Source organism: Lagenorhynchus albirostris, chromosome 16 (genome assembly GCF_949774975.1).
Source record: "Lagenorhynchus albirostris chromosome 16, mLagAlb1.1, whole genome shotgun sequence".
Lineage (NCBI taxonomy): Eukaryota > Metazoa > Chordata > Mammalia > Artiodactyla > Delphinidae > Lagenorhynchus > Lagenorhynchus albirostris.
This window is the reverse complement of record NC_083110.1, coordinates 67,290,910-67,317,815: the sequence shown is the minus strand read 5'-3', so window position 1 is coordinate 67,317,815 and position 26,906 is coordinate 67,290,910. Positions and strand designations below refer to the sequence as shown.

The 26,906-nt window shown below is 47.5% G+C and overlaps 1 protein-coding gene across 23 annotated transcripts in view; it reads right to left on the bottom strand.

Annotated features, from left to right (window-relative positions):
* Nucleotides 1–26,906, bottom strand: part of TCF7L2 (transcription factor 7 like 2) — a 197,061-nt gene that overhangs the window by 8,724 nt on the left and 161,431 nt on the right. For 5 of the 23 annotated variants that reach the window (XM_060125471.1, XM_060125477.1, XM_060125484.1 and 2 more), the window contains 8 exons: nucleotides 16,993–17,125; nucleotides 14,374–14,476; nucleotides 12,292–12,378; nucleotides 7,246–7,386; nucleotides 6,539–6,698; nucleotides 6,045–6,152; nucleotides 979–1,027; nucleotides 331–381 (listed from right to left, as the gene is read on the bottom strand). In XM_060125471.1, the coding sequence (XP_059981454.1) occupies nucleotides 331–381; nucleotides 979–1,027; nucleotides 6,045–6,152; nucleotides 6,539–6,698; nucleotides 7,246–7,386; nucleotides 12,292–12,378; nucleotides 14,374–14,476; nucleotides 16,993–17,125 (832 nt within the window). Of the gene's footprint in view, nucleotides 1–330; nucleotides 382–974; nucleotides 1,028–6,044; nucleotides 6,153–6,538; nucleotides 6,699–7,245; nucleotides 7,387–12,291; nucleotides 12,379–14,373; nucleotides 14,477–16,992; nucleotides 17,126–26,906 lie in introns of all 23 variants that reach the window. The other 18 variants (XM_060125475.1, XM_060125480.1, XM_060125485.1 and 15 more) reach the window with 8 other exon arrangements.

Here is a 26,906-nt window from a genome sequence, read left to right as displayed (position 1 = left end):
CTGTTTTTTTTGTTTTTTTTTACCAGTCTCTTTTAAAGAAATACTGCATATTCAATTTGCACAGTTAGTTCAACTCTAAATCACTGTCATCATGGCTTAAACAACTGTTACGGGAAAAATAAATAAACAAAGCAGAAGTTAAATTAAATTCAAAAAAACAACAAAAGCAACTGAAAAAAAAATCTACCGAAACATACGAAACCGTGTAGATGGTCATTTTAAAGAATGTTCAAAGGTCATACGTGTTTCATGTTAATAAAACTATAATGGCAAGAAAAATTAAAAAAACAGTTTATCAACTATTTTAATGACTCAAAATGACATTAGCACCTGTAATCGGAGGAAGTGAAAGGCAAGGATTTAGGAAACATTCGCTGTGTTCTGAAAAAAAAGAACAAATTATACAAAGCCTTCAAAATGTTTTTGTCGTTGTTTGTAAAAGCCTGGCCTTCTCGAAGGGACCTCTGAGATTGCCTATGCAGTATTTCTAATTTCTTCTAGAGAATGACAAACCTCCTTAATTTAAATTGGGTGCAATTGACCACTGTAAAGGCATGCATCAGAACATTCAGGAACGGCCCAGTTAATATCAAACACTCGCACACACCCCTTCTGCTCCCCTAGCCCCCTCCTTCTCCCTACTCAGACACATACAGAATAAGCAGAGTGTATAAATCCCCGCCTAGGCATGCCTACCGCTCTCCACTTACAGGCTCTGCAGTTATTTTAAAACACATTCCACTAGACTTAACAATGTGCTTTTCATGCAACAATGAATGTTACTAGCTTTAAAAGGGCAGTCATGAAGCAATTAATTAAAATGCATAAACAAAAAGGCTGGCTAAGACGGGTCCCCCCCGCCCCCGCAACAATGTCCTGGCCTTGAATTTCTCCTGCCTCCCCCAGATAGAAGCCTGACATAAAAGAGTGGTCCTCAGAGTACCGCTCCCTTTCTCCATCCTGCTTATTCAAACTTACCATTGGTCTCCCCGGGCTGCTTGTCCCTTTTCCTCTTCTTCTTCTTCCCCTAGATGATGAACAGATGAAACACAGGGAATTATTTCAGGAAGCAGATGGGAGGAGGGCGCCTGGGCTCACCTGGAAGGGAGGCAGGAGGAGAGGCACTGGCTGCCACCTCCATCCGCACCGGCTCCTGAGTGTTTTCCCACCCCCCACCCCCCTTTAATCCAAGCGCCCTTCAACTGTGCTCCAGCTGAAGGAACGCGCGCCCAGCAGAAGAGAAGGGATCAGCGGGGCAGAGAGGAAAGACCTCTTTCCCGATACGTCTATGTCCATCCTCAGACCTGACCCCGAGTATCCATAAAAGGGGAGGGGAGAACTGGATGGCGAAGCTTCGGGGAGGTGTGGAGAAACAGGGCGGAAGTGGCCCAAGAGCCTGGGGACAAATGAACAACACTGAGATGGCTGTGAGAGCCTCCTTGCCCCACGCAAATCTCTTCTTAAGGCCAAATGGTCCTCGTTCGGAATCAAAACATAAAAGCCTCAGTATGGGATTTTCTTGGCACTGTAGCGTGGGCCTTGGTTTTAACGACGGAAGGGGAGAAAAGAGGTGAAACAGAGCCAGAAACCATCTGAGCTGCTTTTCAAACTGCCGAGTGGACATCCATAAAGGGGAACATCCAGCGCTCGCCATTTTCCACTTACGTAACGACTATAATACTCCTAGTAATAACAGCTACCATTTACTGATCACATACTATGATTCTAAGTGTGCTATTCCTAGTGACTCATTTATCCTCACACAATCCTATACACCAGGTGTGATCATCGTTCCAATTGTACAGATAAGGACACTGGGGCACAGAGGAGTGCATGCACTCTGCTGAGATGACAGAGCTACCGGATGATGGGGCCACACGATGGGAACCCGGGCGATCTTGGCTCCACAGCCCTTACCCGCTAGGCTACACTGCCTGCCTATTTACTGCCTTGCCCTCCGAGGAAGGCTCTCAATGGATTACGGGTGATACACCGCATGGAGTGATTCACATTCTCCAATCTGACCCTCCCTGATATCTTGACGGTCTGTTCCCGACTGTGGATTTGGCATGGGAGTAGGGAAGAACTCTGTAGAGGTAACCGCCCTCTTCCAGATCTGAAACTAGTTCTCCCTCACCCCGTTAGCTCCAGTCCCATCCGTAGGAATTAGCTGCCTGGGAATTAGCTGCCTGGTATATACGAAGCGTCACAAACAAAAGGAACTGGTGGTCTGACATCTATTTGTTTCAGAATATCTAAATATTAACCTTTGCCTAAAAGTTCTCAGGGTATGTTGACGTCAACTCAAGAAGAGACAAGAACAGCCACTGGTAGAAAACTCGAGAACCCATAAGGCCCTGTAAGGAGAACCCCAAGGCAGAGATGCCACTGAGCTTCAGATCCAGCTGAGGGCTGAGAACCAACGGTTCTAGAGAAAGCCTCTCAGATCTGGGGGCCTGCGCCTCTTGGGAAATCTCTACGGGCCTTCAGTTCAGTGTTTCCATCGGAAACATTTCATGTTCCTTGGCATCCAGTTAAAAAAAAGAAAAGGAGTTCGTGTGCTTTCTCATGAACCCCAGCGGCCCATCTTCATGTCTGTGTCTCTCCCGTGTCAGGAGCAAAGTACCACCTGGCCATCTTGGAACAGGCAGGAGGGTCTAGTTTCAGTTTATTTAGGAACCTGAAAGAAAATCTCCAGTGGGGCACAGAAACAGTTCAGCTCCAGGTGGTGTCAGCATCCAGGGAGCCAAGGGCCTCCCGGGCATCTGTAATACAGGCCTCACCCATCTCCAATCTCCTGCAATATGTTCTGAAAGGCAGGTGAAAATATCCGCTACCCCTAGGAAGCTGTCTGTTTAGGATACATAACTAAGATGTTCATGGCTGAGGAAATGATCATCTAGACTAAAGGCTTCTAGAGGACAGGGACTGTGTTTTTTTTTTTTTTTTGCGGTATGCGGGCCTCTCACTGATGTGGCCTCTCCCGTTGAGGAGCGCAGGCTCCAGACGCACAGGCTCAGCGGCCATGGCTTATGGGCCCAGCCGCTCCGCGGCATGTGGGATCTTCCCAGACCGGGACACGAACCCGTGTCCCCTGCATCGGCAGGCAGACTCTCAACCACTGCGCCACCAGGAAAGCCCGGGACTGTGTTTTAATCGGAAGAGGACATGAAGAAATAAACACTAAGTAGTGAAGTGGGAGATGCATTTCAAGGGAAGCGTCCATCCCATTATCTCGGGGCTCAAGATATGCAAATGGCCTGGGATTTAGCTCGTTAACCTTACGGAGAAGAGCTAGAAAGGCAATAACTTCTATTACAAGGCCACGGGTTAGATATCACCATGGGACCAAAATGTTTCTTCTTGTGTTCCAGAACGTACCTAGTCCAACAACCCAAATGTGACTGTTTTACTCAACTCTATTTTGCTAAAATAGTGTATAAAGGCTTCTGTCACCACTGGGCTGGAAAAGCAGGAACGTGAAAGAGGGATAAGGTGATTAGCTGAGAAAAGTTTTTCTACAAGAACCTTGTGAACTTTACAGTACCCAAAGTAATTTATAGAAGCTTCTATTTCAAGTCAGTTTAAAAAGAATACTAACAAGTTCCCACCACAATCAAATCTATAAACAGTTTAACTCTAATTCTTGTTCCACAGACCATTTCCTGGGGGAGGGGAGGAGGGAGGGAGGTAAGGAGGGGGAAGAAAGGAAGGAGAGGGAGGGAGGGAGGAAAGGAGGGCTGTGTGTGTTCAAACTCATGTGTAACGAACCACTGATAAAGGAATCTGACAGTACCCCTTACAAGAGGTAAAGCTCCTAGAGCCCCAAATCTTAGATCTACCTCTAAGTCTTTTCAGGGGTTCCCCTATTATACCAAACCTTATCCAAATGTAAAACTGAGCTAAAGTCATTTCAAGCGTCTCGTGAATCTTCTGAAACCTAGAAAGCACTTCACAAAAAACCTTGGGCAATACCTTGTCTGACTCCAGGGAAGTCCATGGCAGCATTCTTTCGAAGCTCTCACAAAGTCAGCTTTGTGCCTTTGTGGAGGTTTCACCCAGCACAACTCCAGGGGGCACCACACACATGGACCGCAGTGTAAATGGCATACTCTAAAGTTGTGCAGTGCACGCCCTGCACAGCTGTACGTTAAGGCCCTACTATGACCCAAAATGTCTACTGGGGATAGGATACCTATAGTGTAGCTGAATTCCTCTCTGCGGTACCATTCTAGATTACTCAAAGAATTGGGTCTGTAGCAGGGAGAAGCTGGAGATGAACTCTAAGAACTTCTGACCCGAAACCAGGAGAGCAAGCTGTCCTGAAATGAGATTGCTGTGTATGTGGAGGCTGCAGAGCCTGCCTGCTGTGGGCAATCTCCACCTCGAGGTCAGGTGAGGGCAAGCAGCAAGGCTGTGGGAGAGCATTAACTTTCTTATCCTCTTCCTTTCAGCTCCAGAAGAAAGGCTTCCCCACTGCACACATGCTGAGGACAAACGGAAAGGTCCCAAGCAGTTAAGACCCTGTGCCTGACCATCTGTGAGTGACAAGGGTTCTGAGCAGAGCAAATGTGCCACTGAGAGGTACCAGCACTAATTCCTGTTTCAACTCCCAGGAGAAATACAGTCTAGCGCTACCAGCTAAAGGCATGGGACCTACGGGGATATGGCTGGCAGCAGTGAGGGAGACACGGGCGTCTCGGTCCTCCCCCACCCACGTGGCAAAGAGCAGAGAAGCGAGCGTGTGTTTATAGGTACGAGACTATGAAAGGTGATGAAAACTGTTACTCAGAGCAAGCAGAAGACAGCCCTCACTCAGGACCCACATATCCACGCAGATGTCTGTGACTTCCTGATGGCTGGTAAGTTCTGAGAGAGTTCTGATTTAACTCTGAATCTCCACACCCTGTGTGCACAGTAAGTTCACAATCAGCGATAAATGAATGGATCTCAAGCCACATACACAGAGAGTTTCCTCACCACGGATGACGGCCAGGGGAGAGCTAGGTCAGGGAGCACTGATGGGTAGAAGAATCACCCACGGCTCTGTGCCACTGACAAGAAAGAACTGGGAGGAGAAGGCTGCTACCGGCATTAAGACAGGTTTTGTTTTTCCCCAAAGAGCGGATGGTAAAAATCACTTCCTGAAACCAAATGCCATGTAATAAAGTATGAGGCAAAATAAGAGACATTTCATCCATTTAGCGAGGAGAGCTGGCCCAGAACTTGAGCTCCTGGGCAAAATACAAAATAAGAAAGAACAGACGAGAGCCAGTTTACGGGAAGAGAAGAACCCTGAGTGTCGCTATCACTGTGATTAGTAAAGACAACAACCCTACAGTGTTTTCTAAAACCCACGGGAGGAAATTAGGCAAATGCTGCAGCCAACAAAGAGAGCCCAGGAACACACACATCGCACAACACACACACTTTCTCCCTACCCTGCTGGGCCCTGAGTCACTTCATCCATCCTGCCAAAGGATGACTTCTACTGGCTACTTTCAGGGATATTCCCATCATGCCCCTCTCAGGATGAACTAGGCTTCCAACGTCTACTGTACCACAGCCTAAGGCAACTGTTTCATTTTTCCCTCTGAAGGGTGAAGGCCCTGCTAACACAGCTGTGAGGAAGTAAACGCTCTCCCTCGACCCCTACCCCCTGGTCTTCTCTGCAAGGCCACCCTCACTGCTGAGAAGCACACAAGCCTCACTGGGTGTATACCTGGAGCCACGTCTCTTCAAAGACGCGGGCAAGAAGGTGTGAACAGCCCTAAACTGACCCCAGGGTCCCCTGAGCTGGAACATTAGAACACGAGCCTCATCCCTCTTCCTTGAAGAACTATCCCACGCTGATGGGAGCCCTACAGGAAGCCAGACAAAATCCTCCAATCCGGTGCTCAGGTAAGATGCTAACGGTCCCAGGACTGGGCAGACTGCATGGTAACTGAGGCCTGACTTGTGTTGGCAGGTTGTGTTCCCTTTGTCCAGATGGACAACCAACACATCTCTACAGACTCTAGTCCTGAGAAAAAGCAACCACCTACATAGTTATCCCGTGCGGACCAGCCGGGGTACAGCTGCATGTGAAGCTGTCGCTCCTTCCGGGCCAGCTCGTAGTATTTCGCTTGCTCTTCTCTGGACAGTGCGTGCCACTGGAGGGGACACAGTGGGGGGAGAGAGAGAGATGCAGAATCGTCACAAACCACGCTGTGTCTGGGGCATGGAGAGCGCTTCCAGCGGAAACGCTATCATCTGCAGGTGCCGACAGTCTGCAGGGGCCCGGCACTAACAGGAGGGCTCAGCCGGAACCTGACTTTCTGCCTACGTTGTTCTAGTCTCGCTCTCTCTGCAGGTGGGGAAGACCAGGCTGTGGCCGTTCCGAACCTCACTCGGGTGCGGGGCTGCTGGTCCCAGCTCCACGCTGGCCATGGAAGGACTCAGAGTGGCTAAAGGGCAAGGACTCTCCAAAGCAGTGGGGACAGGGACATGTGCCAGCCCACCCAGTGCGTCCTGTTCTCCCAGCGGGGGAGCCGCCTACCCTTCGGCCCAGGATCTGGTTGATGGCCGCACTTTCTTTCAACGTGCACTCGGCTACAACCTTCGCTCTCATTTCCTTCATATACAACATGAACGCGTTAAGAGGTTTCTTTATGTGGGGCTTCTTCTTTTCTTCTTCCTTTTTGGAGTCCTGATGCTTTCTGGATGGAGACAAAAGAGACAGACACCACCCAATAAACAATCGGCGGCAGCAGAAGGCCCACCTCCTCGCCGCCTCAACACCCTAGCAGTTTGGAAGGAGAAGCGCACTCCCACTTTGGGTCTTCTCCATCCTGGAAAATGGCACAAAAACAGGTTGGGGAGGGGGGTGGAGGGGTGAGAGATTTTGCTATCACTTCCTCAAGGCTCACAAACATACAACTGTCCCAAGCTGGAGGGGGAAAGCACACTGTGGCTGTTTCCATCTCAGCTGGTGTCTTCTCATGCTCGCAGGACACAGAGGGGTCAGGGATGGGGCAGTGGTTGCAAATCCCAGTCCATCCGAGGACACAAAGAAAGAGTTGTGTTCTCTCCCCCGCAGTGGGCGCCAGCCGTGAAGCCCCACGTGGTGCATGTCTACCTCTTTGTAAAGCTGGGTGCTTCCTGGAGTCACACCAGCGCAGCCAACCTTGGACAGAGCGCCACCACCCAGGAGCCACCGGCTAAACACGCAGCAAAAGAGAAACTGATCGGAAGGAGGACACTTACGCGCTGTGGAGTGAGCCGACGTCACTCTGGGAAGATTCCTGTTTGACTGTCGGCGTGACTATGGCCGGGTGGGGAATGCCGGTCGTGTGTAGAGTATGATGTGGTGGGACCATATGGGGAGGGAACCTAGAAGACAGAAAGCTGTGTAAATTGTCAGAATCAAAATGAATGAATGGGGAGGGATGTGTACACACAATTTAAAAAAAAGAAAAATAAACAGCACGTAACACTCACATAAAAGCAACTCAAGGCATATGAAACCTGTCAGCATTAATTAGCAATAAATTAAACATAATGATTCTTATAATGTCATTAAAGCCAATCTCCCCCTTCATTATTGCTACTGACATGAGACATTACGATTTTTAACATCTCTAGCAAAAGACAAGTTCAGCCCATATACTTGGGTGGAAAAGTAGGCTTGGACTACCTGCTGGAGATCACAGGTTTGGGGGGACATTATTAGTGACATCTAAGAAGACTATTTCCTAAGTCCTAATCAGCACTAGAATAAAAGGTGAAATCTTTTGTTGCATATAGACAGCTAAATAAAATATTAATGCGGTTGAAATATACACACATTTTTTGACAATGCTGCATAGGCCTCATTAGGCCTCATTCTGTTGATGGGAGTGCAGTCATATTTTTATTTCTCTTTTGCTGCTGTGCCCCCCATCACTTTGACAGGAATGGGAGAGAGTGAGGCAGAAAGATGGGGGACATCCAAATAGTTCCTATCTGGTTCTCAACATAGGCCACGGACGTTTTAAATAAGTTTGTATCAAAGATGACTCAAAGCAGTATTTTACACACACACCCACAAACAAAGCTTTGAATTCTGATCTGTACATCCTTTCCCACTCTAAAATTCTAGGGTTCCTAAATTACTTTTACTTAAAACACTGCCTATGCATTGAAACGCCTTATAAATGATGATCAGAATTGTTAACAAAGAAAAGAGAAGTTTGTGTTTTTTCCTCTAATACTGTTTATTCTTAGGAAAGTTTTTTCAGACACAGTTTAGGCCGTGAATTGGCATTTCTCAACCATGCAAACTAGCCAGGACGTACAGAGCTAATTTTAAAATGCTCCGGGTCCATCTGCAAACTGACAACAGGATCCGACAAACAGCTCTCGCATTTTCTGATACGCTTAGAGTCACCATGATTTGTTCTGGGTTAGAAGAACCATCCTCTTAAAGGAACGAATACTACTGTAGAGAAAAGTGGGGTGAGGGACTACAAGGGGAGATTCCCCCAAAGAAAACAGAATGGAGGCCCCCAGGTTCCGCCCTGGCAAGATCACGCGAGATCACTCAAGTTCAGGTGAAGGGGGGATCCCAGATGAAGCAACTGTTGCTTTCAGAATAAATCCAAACCACAACAACCCCATGTACCCCCCAGGGAATGAGCACCTGTTCTTTAGGAAGCTAATTCTGCTGGGCACTGAGGTGCTAATGAGACTTTGCTGTGACAGTTATTTCACAAGGATCCTGTACTTATCTACAAGGTTCTTTTCATATATGGACTGGAAATGAAAGTAGCTTCCATTTTACCAAAAGAATGCAGCAAATGTTCATTTGAAAAATTATGAAAAATTAAAGTCCTAACTGACTCTGCATTGATCAACAGAGAAAATATCAATGAATCATGCAGATTTTTGAAGGGGGCCCAGAAGCAGACTGGACATTTGACTCAGAATTTCTACCCTGATGTGGCCCCTCTCCCATGGCTGCCTTTCCCAGTTTAAGTCAGTATCAAAGTTTGGTAACAACGGCATGATTTTTTCATAAGAACCATGCGAGTTCTTTTATGGTGTCAAGAAAAAGAAAAGAAAAACCCTGAAAAAGAGCGAGAAAATAAGAGAAAGAAAAAAAAAGAACTTCCAATCCCACGCCCCCAAAAAATGAAAAGTAAAGCCTTGGGAGGCACTTGGGTTCCCAAGTTACACCCTGTTCCTTCCCAGAGCTTGAAGGCCTCTGAGAAAACGTAAGTGAAGAACATGTGTTCCTCGAAGCCCTTGGGTGAAGCGGTGGGCGGAGCAGCAGCTTTTGCTGTGAATTTTAAAGGCTTGACATTCCTCAGATACATATGTTCCCTTCCTGCTGAATGAGAATATGTGTACGGTGGGGGGATAAAAACACTGTGTGTGTGTGTGAGTGTGTGTGTGTACACCAAACACCACAGGGAGACACCACAGTTTGAGTACATTCTGGGGTGGGGAAAGATTTCCGGTGTAGCCATGAAGACCAAACACTTCGAAGTTCACATACCTACATACATAGTCCTATACCTGAGAAATGTTTAGCAGAGGAAGAGATGTATGTGTGGTGTGTGTGTGTGGGGGGGGGCTATACGCATACCTTCGCGTAAGAAATTCCTTTCTGCAGACAACTATCTCATGCAATGCAATAAACACCCTAAAAATTCCAAGCCGCTCATTATATCCCCCCATCTGCTTTCATGGCTCCGAGCCAGGATATAATGATGAACCTTAACTTCTTAAGGACAACTAACTTTTGTTTCTGGCTGTCTCAGGGGCTTCTGCCTTCCTCGCTCTCACTTTCCTTCACTGCTGACACGTTTCTGTTAACTGGATACCATCTGCAGGCCTTGATTTCAGGCGCGGGCGGTGGGCTGCATTTTCCTGTGCAACAAGCCTGCTTTGAGCTGCATTAGGTTCGCCATTATTCTCTCATTTCCCCCCTTGCACTTGTACCATTTCATCTCTTCCTGCCTTATTTTTTGTGAGCCACGGTGCACCCACATTATGGTTTATACATGATCTCTCTCTCTTTGAAGCCGGCGGATTTCAGAGCCGCTCTCGTCAGGAGAAGAGCCTTGCGCCAATTTAGCAGGCTGAGGGCCCGGAGCTCCAACATCTCAATCTAAAGGGGGTCACAGGGTGGCACAAGTGAGTGTCAGCAAGAGCTGTTTAATTGCCAATCTAGGCTTCTCCATGGTGTTTAAAGTATAATGACCCATCACTTAATTCTGAGAAGCCCTGGCCCCGCTGCTGAAGAGAATGAATATCAAAGGGTGTTGTGGAACAGGGCAAGCTGCCTACATTCCCTATAACTGCCATACGTATAATAGACCCATACTTCTGTCGCCCCATTACCACAATAATGTATTTAATTTGCTGTATACTCTTTTTAACTAGCTACCTTTCATAAGGCCTACCTGGGGAATCGGCCGCCTCCCCCCTGCACCTCAAGCCCCCTAAACTTCCCTCCCACTGTTCCCTTTCTTCCCTCCACCCCATGCTCACCTCGAAATCATTGGCTAACCTCCTAATGATAATTCAATCGATGAGCTTAACCTCAATCCCTATCCTACGATTACTGCACCGCTTTTAACCTCTGGAACGCACCGAAGGAACAAACACGAAAAACAATGCGTTCCATGCATGCTGCTTCGGAGGGTGAGCTGTGGATTACAAGGTGCTCAGAAGCAGCTCTCCTCCTGGGAGGCTCCCTATTCGTTCCCAGGCTTTGCGAGGTGGTGATGACATTATTTAATGAGGATAACCTTCCTCTTCTCACTGGAGAAGAGGACCCACAAGCATTTTCCCGCCTAACCGATACTGGTGTGGATTTAGAAATTGAGATGATCTATCACATATGGGACATGGATCTTATTAGCTCCATGATACCCATGGCATAATTACAAACGTTAGAGATGCTACAGTTGGTGTTTCTTAACGACTGTGGTTCTTACTCTTTCCTCCACCAAAATCACTGTTTTGTGAGTAGGAAAAGAGGCATGTTGGCCTGCCTTTCCAACCCTGCCTCTGGTCTTGGGTCCTCATGCTGGCTACAGAGATTGGGGGAAGAGCCTGGGGGATGGCATCTCTGCCATGTTCATGCTGATTTAATTAGGTACCATCCTCAAAACGGATTAGTTGTTGCAGCCCATCGGGAAAGTCTAAACCTCCGCCGATTTAATTAACTTGACTGAAAATCAGATGAGCAGAAAATAAAACTATCATTAGGAGCAATTAGCGACTACTTAACCATACTGCTGCCAACCGGTTTGTAAATAAACTAGCAGTTGCTGAAAAATTAGTCAGAATTAATTAGAAGGGGGAAAAGGAGAACATGGGGATTAGAAAGATCTAGGTACACGTATGCAGGTGTATGTGTGTATGTATTATATATACATTTATATGCTGAAAGATACGTGAATGTACACACGCATATGACTTTTTAACTTTCAAAAACCTATTAGAGCTACACAGGCCAACGTGGTCCCCACCAGCCGCATGTGGCTTACTAAGCACCTGAACTGTGTCCAGGCCAAACTGAAATATGGTGGACGCGTGAAATACACATCAGATTTCAAAAAACTAAGTACAAAAAAGGTAAAACCTCATTAATAGTTGCTTTACAGTGACAGCATGTCAGAATGAATAATATTTTGACTCTATTAGGTTGAATAAAATATATCATGAAAAAGAATTGTCTGGGTTTTTTTTTCCTCCTTTTAAAAAATGTGGCTACTAGAAAACTTAAAATTCCCTATATATATTCCCTCTATATAAGGCTCACCTCCTATTTCTACTGGACACTGCTACTTCAGAGAGAGGTGTGTTTGGGTTGGCGGGGGAGTAGGGGTGTCCTTTCTTATTATGCTTAAGAGTCTGGAGCTTTGAAAAGACTGATAACCTTTCCTCCAATTCTTCTTTGTATAATAATAAACTTACCTGAGCCCTTTCCTTTCTTACCTGGTTTAGGGCAACAGAGAAGTAACACTTTAAAAAGCTCTACACGTTCTAATTACTTCTTCCTGCCTTCTTAAGTTTTCTTTTTTTTTTTTTTTTTTTTTTTTTTGAAATATATTGACTCAGAAATTCAACCTTGAAATTCTGCCATCATCTACGTGGGAAGTTCAGGGCAATTTTTCAGTATTTTCTAGGACTGTGGGTCTTATTTATACCCTTAGAACTACATGTAGCAGCAGTCCCTGGATGGTCTGGGAGCATCTAGAGAACTTTCTGAGAAGTGACCCATGGCCTTGGTTGAACGCCCTCTTTCTTGGAACTCACCTGGACATGGAAGCGTTGACAGTCAGAGCTGTGGGGTAGGGGTGACGGAATCCTCCTGTCGTGATGGGGTACACTGGCTGACCTTGCCTACAAAGAGGGGGTACACAGTGAGAGCATGCAAACAGGGGTGGAGGTGGGGAAAAGGAAAAGAAGAAAAAAGGAAAAGTTCTCTCTGCACAGTAAGCTTTATTCTCATTTTCTCAGAACAAAAATCTTGGGGATTGTACAGGAAGGATCAAAGGGAAGAAACACAGAACAATTTGAATACCATAAATCTGATAGGAATGGCTAATTAAATTTTATAACCTTTGCTTATGTCAATAGAGACCCTCTCCCCAAGCTGAAACTAGGTGTTTTGTTGTAATAATTAAAGGCGAAGTCTCGCTTGCTTTAATGGAGCCATCACACTAATTGAGGGCTACACATCCAAAGGAAAACAATAATGAATGTAAATTTATACCAAAATAAAGTACAGTGAATCAAAGGACTTCAGTTGCGCTTTGGGCCTCTTTCAGTATTTAGATCTCGGTGAGAAAACATTAAATTAACAGAGCTTAATTTGTAGCCTTTTGTCAAATTAACAAGTGTTGACAAGAGTTACCGGGGGGAGAGTCCCCAAGAAGAATTGTGGGTAACCAATAGACAATCACACCTCATTACAATAATTAAAAAATACAGCAACATGCAAAGTAGCATCCTCATGAAAGACACACAACTTTTTCTGACAGAGGGTTGTCTGAGTTGGCTATTCCTTTTTATCTATCCTTCAAATCTCTCTCCATCAGCTGAACGGGGCAAGTGATGACTGAGGACTCTGGGAGGCATGGTCCCACCCACTGAAGAAGAAATAGGACACACATTCCCATCCACGTCCACCCTCCCTAACAAGACCGAGGAGCAAAAAATCAACAGAAACTCGGCCCAGGGCTGGTATTTAGTGCAGCTACTGCATAATACAAGATGGGTTTTTTTGTTGTTTGTTTGTTTTTAAAGTGTAGAATATGCTCAGCTAGAGAAATCAGGGTAGAACTGGGGGAGAGGAGGTGAACCCCTCCAAAACTGTATCTTCTTTAAGGCTATAAAAGTATGTCTTCCCCAAGACCCAAACTTGAGAGTTTTACCAGGAATTATTCCTGTTAAGATTCAACAAATTGTCCTGTGTTTTTTAAAGAGTAGAGATCACCGATAAACGTGGAGAAATATATATACAAAAGCGCACCACCATAAAACACATATTACACACATGCATACAAACATACACACACAGAATTCTTACGACATTAAAGGCCTTTCTACCGTGATTTTTAAAACACACATTTTTTAAAGTTAACTAAGCAAGGTTAGCGGGTCTATAAAAGCAAGCCCGGGCGACAGGAAGACAAATTGTAAAAGGCAGTTTGATGATCTGGGCACTGCCAGGACCTAGGGTTGACAGGAAGGCCCCACATGCTGGAGTGAGGATTCCAGCCGCCCCGCCCGCTCCCCTCAAAATTAGATGAAGCACTCCACATGCAAAGACTCTCAGAGAGATGCTGGTTGAATAACATGGAGCTTCTCAATAGACACAAATTTCCACTGTGGTTGTCAATCTTGGGAGTGATGGTTGGGATGGGGGGCGGAGTTATAACCCCCCACTCCCACCCCCAGATTTCAAAACTAGGCTGTGCCTGTACCCACTCCCCTGCTGCCTCAATCCAATGACAGGACTCCAGTTTGGGCTGCCACCAGCAGAAGAGCCATGATCAGCTTCACAATGGGAGAAGCCCTCGGAGCCTTCTGCAATTCCCAAAGGACCTTAAGGGTACCTTTGTTCACAGAGAAGAACCTAGGGCCTTTGGGGACCATGGGTTCAGAGCGCCAAGTATCAACAGCCTTTTTCTCACATCATCCACCTGAATGGCTACTGACTTGCCTGCTTTTCCACAGGGCACTTCAGCAAGCAACTTCCCCATGACCTCCCACCCACTGCCCTCCCTCCCCAACTCTGTCTTCTGCGAACACAAACATACATGCACAGAATAAATAATAAGCATGTGCCCATGTGAGAAACAAAAAAGGAAATTAAAAAATGGAACTCCTTACTGTGGTACTAACCATCCTAGCGGATGGGGGATTTGTCCTACAGCGCCGGGCGATAGCGGGTAATACGGAGATATATCTGGAGGGTGCGGAGGCCGTGGGATTCCTGAGAGAAGAAGCAGAATTTTAGGTACAAGAGAGGGAGAGAAGGAAAGAGAAACTGTCAGGTGATGGGAACAGGTAAAGGATAAAGGGAGACATTGCCTCTGTAATCCTAGCATGAGGTTCTTTTCACAATTCTGATCCTAAGAACTTGTGGGTAAGTTTCATCTCATTATCCCTCTGCCGCAGCTTGAAAAGTTTATCTCACTCTAGATGGATCCTACACTGGCTAAACGCAGACAAACTCAGAAAATGCCAGCTTGGGTATTTCTGCCTTATGTGATTGGTATGATTATTTGAATTGAAAAAAAAAAGAGGGCTTCCCTGGTGGCGCAGTGGTTGAGAGTCCGCCTGCCGATGCAGGGGACATGGGTTCGTGCCCCGGTCCGGGAAGATCCCACGTGCCGCGGAGCGGCTGGGCCCGTGAGCCATGGCTGCTGAGCCTGCGCATCCGGAGCCTGTGCTCCGCAACGGGTGAGGCCACAACAGTGAGGGGCCCGCGTACCGCAAAAAAAAAAAAAAAAAAAAAAATCTAAAAGGGTTGGCACATAGTAGGGGATCAAGTAATATTAAATCCCTTTGTCCTCACAACTTGTCCCTTCCCTCCTTCCTTTTAATTCTAATGACTCACCTACATGAGTTACTCCTCTGGTTTCTAATATACTTTTTGAGTTATGGCTTTTGAAAAGTTACCCGTGCCTTCTTTCAAAAAAGTTAATTCTGTTTAAATGTGTCCAACTCCACTTTGAAGATGAGCTGTAGGAGACACTCACACAATGCCTTGGCATCTTATCCAAGGCAGAATCTGAACTGAACAGACCAGGAGATGTTGGAGGCCTGGTCCACTCAGTTCTAGAGCCTGGTTTTCTAGAGGACCAAGTTGCCTGCGTGAGTTAACCCATCGGCTGACTGGGTACTGCTGGACCACGGGGGCTGAGGAGTGAGTTCTGAAGGCCTGTGCCACCGCACACTTATTAATTCCACAGGAACACATCCTGCAATCAATCCTTAGAAATCAAGAGGGCTGGGAGCAATCTGGACCCAGAGGAGCAGATCCACGCAGCTCACGTGGGAAGCAAAACGAACAATTCCTCAGAATTAAAACAGTATCGAAGGGCATGAGCTGCGTGTTCGCGGATGAAAACTATTTCATTTTTTTAAAAATTCTTTCAGGAAGCTTTTAATCTGTAAATTAAGCCTCCCTAGGTGACATTTTCATGCAGACATTGCTTTCTCTCTATTACAAAAACCAAACAGATTAGCTGGGCTTGGACCCTACACCAAGCCATTCGCACACTTGAAAGAACATTCGCAGAGGAAAAGTAAACAGTCCGCAGACGTTAATCATATGCTTTACGATAACCATTTAAAAGCTATTCCCTGTACTACCATTATTTAAATGAGACGTTGAAGCTGCCATTCACTCGTGGAGCCTGGGGCCGGCTGGCAGCCTCCTCCAGCCAGCCAAGCGCCAGGCTGGGTCCCCCACGAGCACAAAGGGGGCTCAGAGCTGGTGAGAGCCAGCTCATGTGTGGCTTCATTCAGGGGCAGCCAAGGCGGCCTGAACAGGCAGTCTACCTCAGCTCAACACCAAACAATTCCCTCCGACAAAGTGACATGGGAATAGCCATTCTGAATCCATCCTTCTAATTAGCTAGCTGGGAAGAGAAACCAACCCCAGCCAGTGCATCGCCCAGCCAGAAAGATACACCCTTGGCCTTAGCTGTTCTCCCAAGACCACCCCGCCTTGTTGTATATCTTGTTGCAGGGGAGCTATAAGTAACCTCGCCTTCTCCCTCTCTCCTCTTTAGGGAAACAGCACGTGGGATGGAAAGGAGGGACAAGTATAAAAGCTGGAGTGATGTGGCATCTTCTGCCTGAGACCCTATTGGTTGTTCCGTGATGCAATGAGGAAACCATGTTGGACGTGGGTCTTCCCATCTGCAAAACGGGCTTGATGATAAATAGCTAGGATATTTCGGGGGAGGAAGAACTCGAAGAAATCAGCAAACAGAATGCAGAACCCAGTGATGTGGTCCCTCGAGGCTGTACCAAGTCATCGTCAAGTGACTATAGTCCCTTAGCCACCAAGGAAATGGGGCTTCAGGGAAACACGCTGTTGGGGCTCTTACACTCCCAAGGAGCTGAGGAGTCGTCCATGACATGCTTCCAAAACTATTACTGCCTCCGAGTCTGTTTGAGGCTCTTGGAGTTATAAAAGCCACTCCTAAGAATCACCGAGTGACTCACAGCCAGGCCCCCCACACGGCCCCTGCGGGCGTACCCGGAGCTCTAAAGAGATCCTTAGCGCTGCAGATGGACTCCTCCAAAGGGGAGGAGAGATCCACTCCCTCAACAGGCTCTGGCCTCCCTGAAGGGCTTCCTTGTCAATATCCGGGAGAGGAACAGAGCCTCTCCACCACCACTGCAGCCAGTCCCCAAGTCAACATCCCTCCCCAGCGGGTCCTCTGGTGGCCCTGAGACCAGCACACTCTCTTTGCACCCAAGCACTCGGCCTACCTGTTTTGGGGTCTACGTCAGCTGGTAAGTGTGGAGGCGGGTTTCCCGGCGTGAAGTGTTCATTGCTGTATGTGATAAGAGGCGTGAGAGGGTGGACATGGTGAGGGTGCTGCACAACCGGTACTTTGTTCGACTGTGGGGAGGGAAAGAACAGAGAAGGACACCGTCACACCAGTTCCGACAGCCCAGGACTCCCGACCCTCAGGATGCCCTGACCACTCCCCACACCCTCCCACACCTGGACTTTGTAAGATGCAGTCAACTCCGCCCACCGCCCTGGTCCATGTACTAAAATACCAGACAGCTGTGATTCCGCTCTCTGGGTAGGTGCGCCTCAGTCTTTACCTCCCCCCTGGGCCTGGCTTCCTACTGTGTTCCTGCAGGTGGCGGGGAATCTCCTACCCCAGGGCCCACGGGGAGGGACCTTCAGGAGGCAGGCAGGCTTCACAGGGGACCGGCTAGGGAAACCCTTGGTTACAAGAAACCTGGCAGGGCCCTAATCCCACCACCCCAGGCTCTGAACCCCTCCTGGCCCCTTAGAACCAGTGGGCAAACTACAATCCTTTCCAGACAGCCAGGACAGGATGAACAGCCTCACTCGTGGTCTGGTTGGGAGTGTGAACTTTACCAGAAAGCTCTACACTGCCAGGCGAGCACCTGCATATTTTATGCACATACAGCAGCCCGGGTTCATCAGGAATCTCATTAGGAAGTCGCGGGGAATGCTAACAGATTAACTGGATGATGACGAATTGGGCTAATAAAAGGTATGTACGCATTTTAGAAATGGGCAGCTCTAGAAAAAAAGGACAAGGCATTTTTACGTCTGGGAAGAGTTGCTAGATGGAGAGAAGGAGAAAAAAATAAAAAGAAAACCATTTTAAAGATTTTCCTAGTTGCAATGACCAGACCTTCCCAAATTATCTTATGCTCCTTCCCCCACCCCAGTCTCCACCACCCCCTCCCCGGCCCACTATGAGACGCTATAACTCAGCCCAGCAAGATCACAAAGAAAAACTTAAGCTGAAACAAGCGAACTACTGGGCCATTTACCGAGAGTAATCCAATTGCAAAAAACCCTATTCCCAATAGAGGATTTTCACTAAAATCCTACAACAGGGACATTTAACCAGATTAGGTACCAGCAAAGATAAAGAGGCTAGTATTAGACGATGAATGGATTAGAGTCAAGTTTCATTTTAGAACGTGTCTTCATTTCCTTTTATTACTTTTAGGAAGGCACAACTTGCATTAACATCAAGGAAAAGGAATTGCGTTAAAAGAAAAGAAGGAAGGTTCAAGTGCTGCCCACTAGCGCCTCTTGAGTTCAGGGACCACCAAGCAGTTAGTTCTCTCTGTTTTCCTTCTTGTCCTTTTTTTTTTTTAATGGGTGAAGAAAGAAGGGGTGTGATATAGTAAGAGTATTTCTTACCACAGTTAATTGTGGGGAGGACATTTTAAAAGGTGCTTCTAACTTTTTCATGGGTATGTTTGGAAAGAAAAATATGGCTTTCCTAAATGCTCCTGGAAAAAAACACAGAAAAAGAAGCCAACACGCCCAACAGCCGGGTTTAATGATTTCTATAAACAACTGGACACTTTCAGAGAAAGACAGTAGCTAGTGGCTCATGGGAGACTTGTATCGTGAGCTATCATTTTGCAATCACAACATCGAAATTAAATGCACCCAGTAACACTTCCTTCGTCAGCAGCTATGAAGGTCTGGACATGGCCCAAGTCAGCTGAGTGAAGGGCAGCCACTCCAAGGCCAGTGCCAGCATCTCCTGGTCATGCACTGAGGAGTCTTTTAGGAACCATTTCTGTTTCGGACAACTTGAAAAATAACCAACAAATAAGCTCTCCCTGTGTGCTGGGGTGGAGAGGGAAAAGAGCAAGAGACGAAACCTACCAGATGGAGTGGAGACCATTAGGAGGAAAGGAAAATGATAGCTGCTGCCTTCTAGAAGTTTTCTATCTGGTTGGAAAGACACACACCCGCTGAAATGAAAGAAAGCAGACCAGGGCTTCCCTGGTGGTGCAGTGGTTAAGAATCTGCCTGCCAATGCAGGGGACATGGGTTCGAGCCCTGGTCTGGGAAGATCCCACATGCCATGGAACAACTAAGCCTGTGCGCCACAACTACTGAGCCTGCACTCTAGAGCCCACGAGCCACAACTACTGAAGCCCGCCAGCCTAGAACCTGTGCTCCGCAATAAGAGAAGCCACCGCAGTGAGAAGCCCGTGCACTGTAACGAAGACCCAATGCAGCCAAAAATAAAATAAATAAGTTAAAAAAAAAAGAATCCACCTGCCAATGCAGGGGACATGGGTTCAAGCCCTGGTCCAGGAAGATCCCACATGCCGCGGAGCAACTAAGCCTGTGCGCCACAACTACTGAGCCTGCGTTCTAGAGCCCGCGAGTTGCGGCTACTGAAGCCCGCGCACCTAGAGCCCGTGCTCCGCAACAAGAAGCCACCGCAGTGAGAAGCCATGAACCGCAACAAAGAGTGGTCCCCGCTCGCCGCAACTAGAGAAAGCCCGTGTGCAATAACAAAGACCCAACGCAGCCAGAAATAAATAAATACATTTATTTTAAAAAAAGAAAAGAAAGCAGACCAGTCCCAGACAGTTTAAAATAAGTGTGGAGAAACTGTGGGAGCCGTGGGAAGAACCACAGATAGCCCAAGGGAGGGAAGATCGTCACTTAGGAGTCTGAAGGACTTCCAGGGAACGAGGCCACCACAAGCAGTGGAAGAAAGCAAGTGTATAAACCTGTGATGGGAAAAGGGCAGGGAGACTTGCATTCCCCAGCTCTGCTCGAGTCAAGCATCTCTCAGGATGCTTATCACAAGCTTGGATCCCTGATACTAAGAAATCTCTCAGGAGGGACCTGATTCGATAGGTCTGGGCTCAGGACCTAGGCATCTTGGGTCTGCCCATGGAGTACCACAGGTGTCTCTTCTGTTTAGCCATGACCCCTAGACCAGAGAACCACGAGATCCCAGACAAGCACAAACGTTAAGAGACTTGAGTCCTAATCATGAAGTGTGTCCTAGTTCTGACAGAATCCATGGAAAGGGCTTAGTACAAAGCCTGCCACGTGGTAAGCACAGGAATGGTGGCTTATTATTATTGTGATTTTTGTTGTTCGGGAGAAGCTGCCCGATGGCACGGTTCTGTCTGCGGTTCAGAAGTGCATATCCCATGGCTGTCTTCCAAGCAGGAAACGCTGGGGAGACCCTCTTTCTCTACCTGTCCACTGAAGGACGAAGATAGCATTTGGGCAACAGTGAAGTTCACACGTATGTGAGCAAAATGCTCCCTCTTCCTGTTAGATACACGTATAAAGGGGATTCTAACAAAAGTTGGACACCTGTTCTGGCTGCCATCACTCTCATATCATTTTGCACATCTCAGCCTACTAGCCAATTAGTCTCTTCCGGTTCAGTCAGAACTCTGTAGCATGGGGAGGGGTGGTCAGAGGCGGGCGAAGGGATCTGAAGTTTTAACTACTGCCTGGCTTTGGGATGGGGGGATGCAGGTCCCACTGGGACATGGAACTCTTCTGATGTGACTGCATGACAGGCAAGTCCCTAGAAGCAATACAATCACACGGCTCTCCGGGCTGGCTGGTTCCTAAGCAAGTGCAGTCATACGTGTAGAAACCAGGGTCTAATTGCCACTCCCACTGAACCTGCCTGTACCTGGACTGCTTGTACGATGGGAAGACGTCCTTCTAGAAAATGCCCGTGTCTCTCCAGCCTCAGATCCCCACAGTCCTTTCTGTCTGCACCATATTATGTCCACTGCTGGGGTCGCAATAACCTTTCTCGGTGCTACCATAGCTAAGTCCCTGAAGGACAAAGACAACGTGTTGCAGACCTTTGTGTCCCCTGTAATGCCCAGCCTGTGGGAGTAGGGAGCACACTCTCACAAACTGCATAAGAACCACCAAACTGCAACAGTAAGCATCAGAAGAAGAGAAGGACAGACAGAGCCAGCCTCACAGATTCATTTCAGCAAATGTCGCTGCTCTTAAATGGCATCTACTCAGAATCACAGAGTAGAGCTGGGGAGGTAGAGAGCACTTCAGAAACCAATCAGTCCAATACCTTATTACAACAGCGTCTTTAAAAAATGGTTTTAGAGCCCACTGGCTTGCACACGGTGACCAAGAGTGAAGTCTGAGAATTCCAGGAAGACTCGGGTTTAAATCCTACTTCAATCCAGCTGTGTAACCTCTCACAGGCCTTCGTTTCTGTGTAAACTCCGGATGAGAACTGTGTCTACCGAACAGGGTTGTTGTGAAAATTAAAAGAGATCATGCCTGTAAAGTGCGTATTAGCACAGTGCCTGGCACGTCCACACATGCCGTGCAAAGAAGCTTTGAAAACTACAGTCCAATGAATACTAACAACGAGGGACCAGTGAAGGTGACGTCTGCTACCCCTCCGGTCTCTTGTCATTAAAGTCACAGGGGCAACACAGTCACAGACCGCACTCCTTACTGCAAAGGCAAAGATGTGCACGGCGGGGCAAGAGTACACGGATGTCCTGCAGCCACCCTCCCTCAGGTGCACGCCCTGCTTAAAAATGCGATATTTGGTCCATAAATATATTTTATTATGTCTTTTGAGAAAAGCCATCACTTTATTATGCTAATAAATAACACTGCCACAGAAGAGTTGAAGGTTAAACAAGAATAGCCGATGACAACCAAGGTCCTTCCAGAATCAGGGGGAGGGCCTCGAAGTAGGAGCTGATATAAACGAAACACGGAACCACCACCCAAATAGGAAATGTCCCTTAGACTTTCCCCTTCGCTACGAACAGCTCCCACTTCTTTAAAGAGGTCTTTAAGGATTGTGTTCAAAACTGTACAAACCTAAGAAAATTCAGATGTGAAAAGTACCTTTTGTGAGGGACATGGAAAACCTTCCAGAAATGCATCCAGGAATCTAAATTAAAGCTACAATGTCTGCTGGCAGTGTCGGTGGGGTAAACAGGCTGAAATATGTATCTCCTCCCTCTTTTATCTTTCTACGGAGTCCAGTGTTCAAGGCAAACAACTGTAACATAAAACTAGGTGCCTCTTAGGCAAGCGCTTTATCTAAATATTAAATATGTCTTCAAAACTACCCAGGGGTGCGAAATCATTACCTCCAGGGACAGCTAACTAAAGTTCAAGGTTGTGAGAGTGGCAATCATGGGAGGCTGCATGGAGAGCTTAAGCTGCTGCCAGTTAAGCCTGAAAGAATATGACGAGCACTGGGAATCTCTGAGCCACAAAAAACAGCAAACATTCCTAAAATATTCCACACAAGGTCAGGGAGTTAGGCCACAGTCGCCCATACACACCAGCACTACCGGCGCCTGAAACACACCCAGAGCGCCACTCAGGACCCCTTGCCTAGACAGTCCTCTGACCGAGACCTCTCTGGCTCACACCAGCGCAGCTCACGGCTGCCAATCTAATGGAGCCTGTGTTGAGTGTGACAGACTTTATTCAGTCCTCACAAAGAAACCTATGAAGTAGTTGCATTTGTTATTAGCTCACCCAGCAGGTGAGGAAACCTGTCCCAGGTCACAGGCTTTGCGAGCTCACCTGTCCGACTCTACCTCCTGCTGCTGTGTCTGCGGAGACGAGCCCTGGGACGGGGTTCACTGCCGGGTGGGGTAGTGAGCTGCACCCAGGAAGCCCAGCCTGGGCCAGTCTTCCCAGCTGGACATAGATGCTTCAGGCTTCATAAGGGGATCTGTCCCCCACACTCCCCACCTGCCAGTCTCTGGAACCTAGACCAGTTCAGCACACAGTGCTCCTGCCATCCCCCAATTAGGAGTAGCTCAGGGCTCCCCGCCTCAGCCAGGCACACCCCTGCTATGGAGCACGAGGCATCTTTAGCAGGGATTTTTACACCATGTGGCGGATTATGGAGGGAGGGGTGTAGAACAGTTAGTGGCATGTTTCTGCTTCTCAAATACAGACACAAGCGATATCAGGGCCCAGCAGGATTCTGGTGACAGATGTGGTCAGTTCTGGCAGCAAAGAAAAAGTCCGCTAAAAGCCCGAACTTATTAAATGAAGGAAACACCATCTATTTAAAAGGAACCAAAATCCTCATCTGACTTTAAATTACTGAGGCTTTATGTTTTCTACCTGGAGGAATGGCTGTTACTCATTTCTCCCCCGGTTCTGCTCATCAAGCCCTATGGGTTTTGAGCACTGAATAGTGAAATTAGAAAGAAAAGGTCCTTTAACAGCCCTCAAAGCACACAAAGGCTTTCCACCCAAAGTATTCATCCTACTGCAGTAGGAGGAGTGGGGAGGGGGCACCCCCTGTGGCTGACCTCTGACCCCTTCAGAACCCTTAAGCCCGGTGTTCTGGCCGTGCCACCCTCATCGCCGAGCGCCCACACACCCGTCCACCAAATGTTGCTCTCGATCGGGGACCCGGCGAGTGAAAGAGTGATTCAGGCCCTTCTAGATCCCCCTGACGGCCCTCCTCTCACCCCAACCCCTCCACCTTCTCTAACTGTGGGGAACCCAAAGGGAATGAAAGCTCGCCATTCACCCCGCAACCTATTAATCAACAGACGTTGAAAACAAATAGAGCCATTGCTAGCCCTGGCCTCTCGGGTGGCCGGCCCTCCTCTTCAATACTCCCCTATGGCTCTCCCTTTCTGAAGAAGAAAAATGGGGCCAGAAAGCGCCTTTACGGGGCCAGCACAATAAAACAAAAGCAGCACAGAGGAGCATTTGTCAGCCGTCTCCCCTCCCCAGGGTGGATATGAAGGGTCTCCAGAGTCTCAGATGACCGGCCCTCCCGGGGTCTGAAATCAGCATCAGGAAGGGACACTGTTCACTCGAGGTTTACACTGAAAAATGGGTTTATGGCTCATCTCTGCACTTTTTTCCAGATGCCACTTACTATGGCTGCACCAAGGTCAATGGCGACCAGCGAAACGTTAATAGACGCTGCTAGTCACTGGAGTCATGGAGCGCAGATGAGAAGGAGGGGCTGGGATGAGGAGAGGCTGTTTCTTCCTCATCAACGACCCCTTGTTAACTCAACTAGTCCTATTTTTTTGGGCTATGAACCAGAGTGGAAGGGTCAGCGATGGTAACCTTCCTGCCTAAACAACCCACTGACGGCATCAACAAAGGAGCAGCCACTTCCGTTACTGGGATGAAGACGTCAGGGAGGAGCCTGTATCCAGGCCGGTGCGCACAGCCTCACTTATCTGCTGAGCATCTCGCTACTGTATCCTGTAAACCTCCTGCATGCACGGAGGGGAAGGGTGGCGGGCGGACATCCACCACGGCCTGAAGGGCTGCTCTCCCCCCTTTACTCTGCCCCTCTCCCCTCACAGCTGTCCGAAGCCCAGCCAGCGAGGACCCACCTAGTGCAGGGGCCGTTCATGGTTGGGCACTGCTCCACTCTAAGGCCCTGCCCCCAGCTAAGGGGGCACTGTTTCCCTGGGCAAGACTTCTACTGATGGCTACAGCACTGCCTGTTGGAAATAATAAATAACACAGAGAAAGTTTTGCTTGAAGAAATGAGGTGGTTAAGAGAAAGGAGGTCTACCTATGAGATGCAAAAAAGAAACACCCATTCTGCAACTATAGCCTGTATCACCCTGCATCACCCGGCCTGCATCACCCGGCCTGAATCCTGTGCGCGTAAGGCTGCAAAGTTATAGCTTCTACGACCACCAGAGCCTGCCACTCAGGGTGCTGCTTAGTTGTTTTGTGAATTATCGATGGCTGACTTCTTCTCCCTCCCCGCCGCAACCCTTCTTTCTCTGGTATCAAATCCATTTAGACAGCAAGAAGAGGGAGAGAGAAGATTCTCCCAGCCGTCTATGAAATTCTGCCGACTCACAGTTCCTCCTGTACTCACACAGGCATTAAAATTCCTCGTGCAGGGAAATGACTGAACAGGGCAGGCAGGGAGAGAATAAACGTGCAGCCAATTTTCATCCACATTCTCATACACACATGCATATACATAGAACTAACACAAACCATCCTAAGCTCTTGGCCTTTTTCGGGGCGTTTTTGGGTTTTTTTTTCTTTGTCTATTTGTTTGTTTTGCCCCTTCTATAATATAACAACCCGGCGGGTAACACACCAAACAGATTGCCAAGCATAAAGGGTCTAAGGGGCCAAATTCAGCGTTTCTTAACGACCTTTTCTCAATCTCCCAAAAGGAGGAGGGGAGGGTGGGAGGGGGGGGCTGGAGGTGTTAGGGTGGGGAGTGGACGCACGAAGGGGAACATTGAAACCTTGAAAATAAAGATGTGCTCCGGCCGCCTGGCTTTGTGAACGTCGCAGCCAAGGCCCAACCCAGCAGAGCTGTGCTTTCACAGGCTCTTGAACAATTACTTCCAGTTAAGTTCATTAAATATAATTCATTTCCACTCATTCTCATTTATTTTCCAATAAAAAGAAGGCATCCCATCGTGCTTCCCCCAACTAACCTTTAAAGCACTTGCGAGCTTAAGTCTTGGCCCGCCCAGTCCAGGCTCGCCCCTGACCAGTGAGTTCCCAGGGTTTTCTTCCTGCCTGCCACAGGATCCGGGGGGGGGGGGGGGGGGGGGGGGTACGGCAGCACAAGGGGGCCCTCTGACCATCTTAATCATCCACCAGGTCTCAGAAATGAGGACCAGCCGCTCCACCCTGAAGTAATTCCCCAGGAAAGGCAACCTCCACCCTCCCGCAAGATATTTTTCTACTACTTGGGTATTAAATGATTAGCGCTAGCATAATCAATCTTGTTAAGTGTCCGAGTTTGCAGGGAATGTTTGGGACTTGGGTAAGAGAGTACAGCTGTTTCTAGGAGAGCCGATTTTCAAAACAGAGCCAGGAATAAAACTAACCTATTCCAAATGAAGAAATCCAAAAGCTCAAATTTAAAACAACTTTTAAAAAAATAATGATTTCCAGACCATCTCCCCCCGCAAACACAACAACCCCAAATCTAGGGATTCCTAAATAAGATGGAAAGGAAATCACCAATTTTGATTTAGAATAAGTTTTAAGTACATAATGGTTATTACATCCTGGGGATTTCAAGAAAGAAGCAGTGAACAAAATCTGATACCACCTTTCTAATTTATTTATAATGAACAGCTGTATAAAAATGTCTTTCGTATTTCTTAAACACCCTGTGCCTAACTTTCCAATCTAGACGGTATTTGAAAACCATGCCTGTTACATGAGTCTGATAAGTTTCCTTTAGAGAGCAGGTAGATTTCTCTCTAGTAACAAACAGGTGAACCGAGAGGAGGGATGGACATTTTCACCGGGCCCACGGATACAAATGGCCAAACCTCGGATTTGGCAGGAATTCAGCAAAGAGAGACTGAAGAGAAGACGAAAGCAAAGGCAAAACTGCATTCTTCTGCTCCATTTTGCCCCGTTAGTGTCCCAAACGTGGGCATTCTTTAACAGACATCTATAGCCTCCATAAACGATACATGTAAAAGGACATGGAAATTCAGTGTGGTAAGGAGGACACAGCACCGCTACCCCCTCTGAATGCAGCTGTTGAAAGTTTAAGGTAACATGGGAATGACCCAAGCAAAGTTCACTTAAAAAAAAAAAAAAAAGCCTTCGAATGTGTGCAGAAGTATGTAATCTGAAGGGCATGTCAGGATTTCATCACATTCCAAAATATTGCAGAAGGAAAGAATTCCATGACATAGCTCAACCAGGCCTCCACCATCCCCAAACCACAAAGGGGAGGTTTCCCTAAAAATACAAGGTTGCAGGCTCTGTTGCTTCCAGAAAACACGGAGGCAGCAGCCTGTTGTGACAATAGAAAGATCATAATATCTGTATCATCAGAGTCGGGAATTTACCCTTTCAAAGGAACTCCCATAAGCCATAAAGAATGGAGGTTTCCCCATCC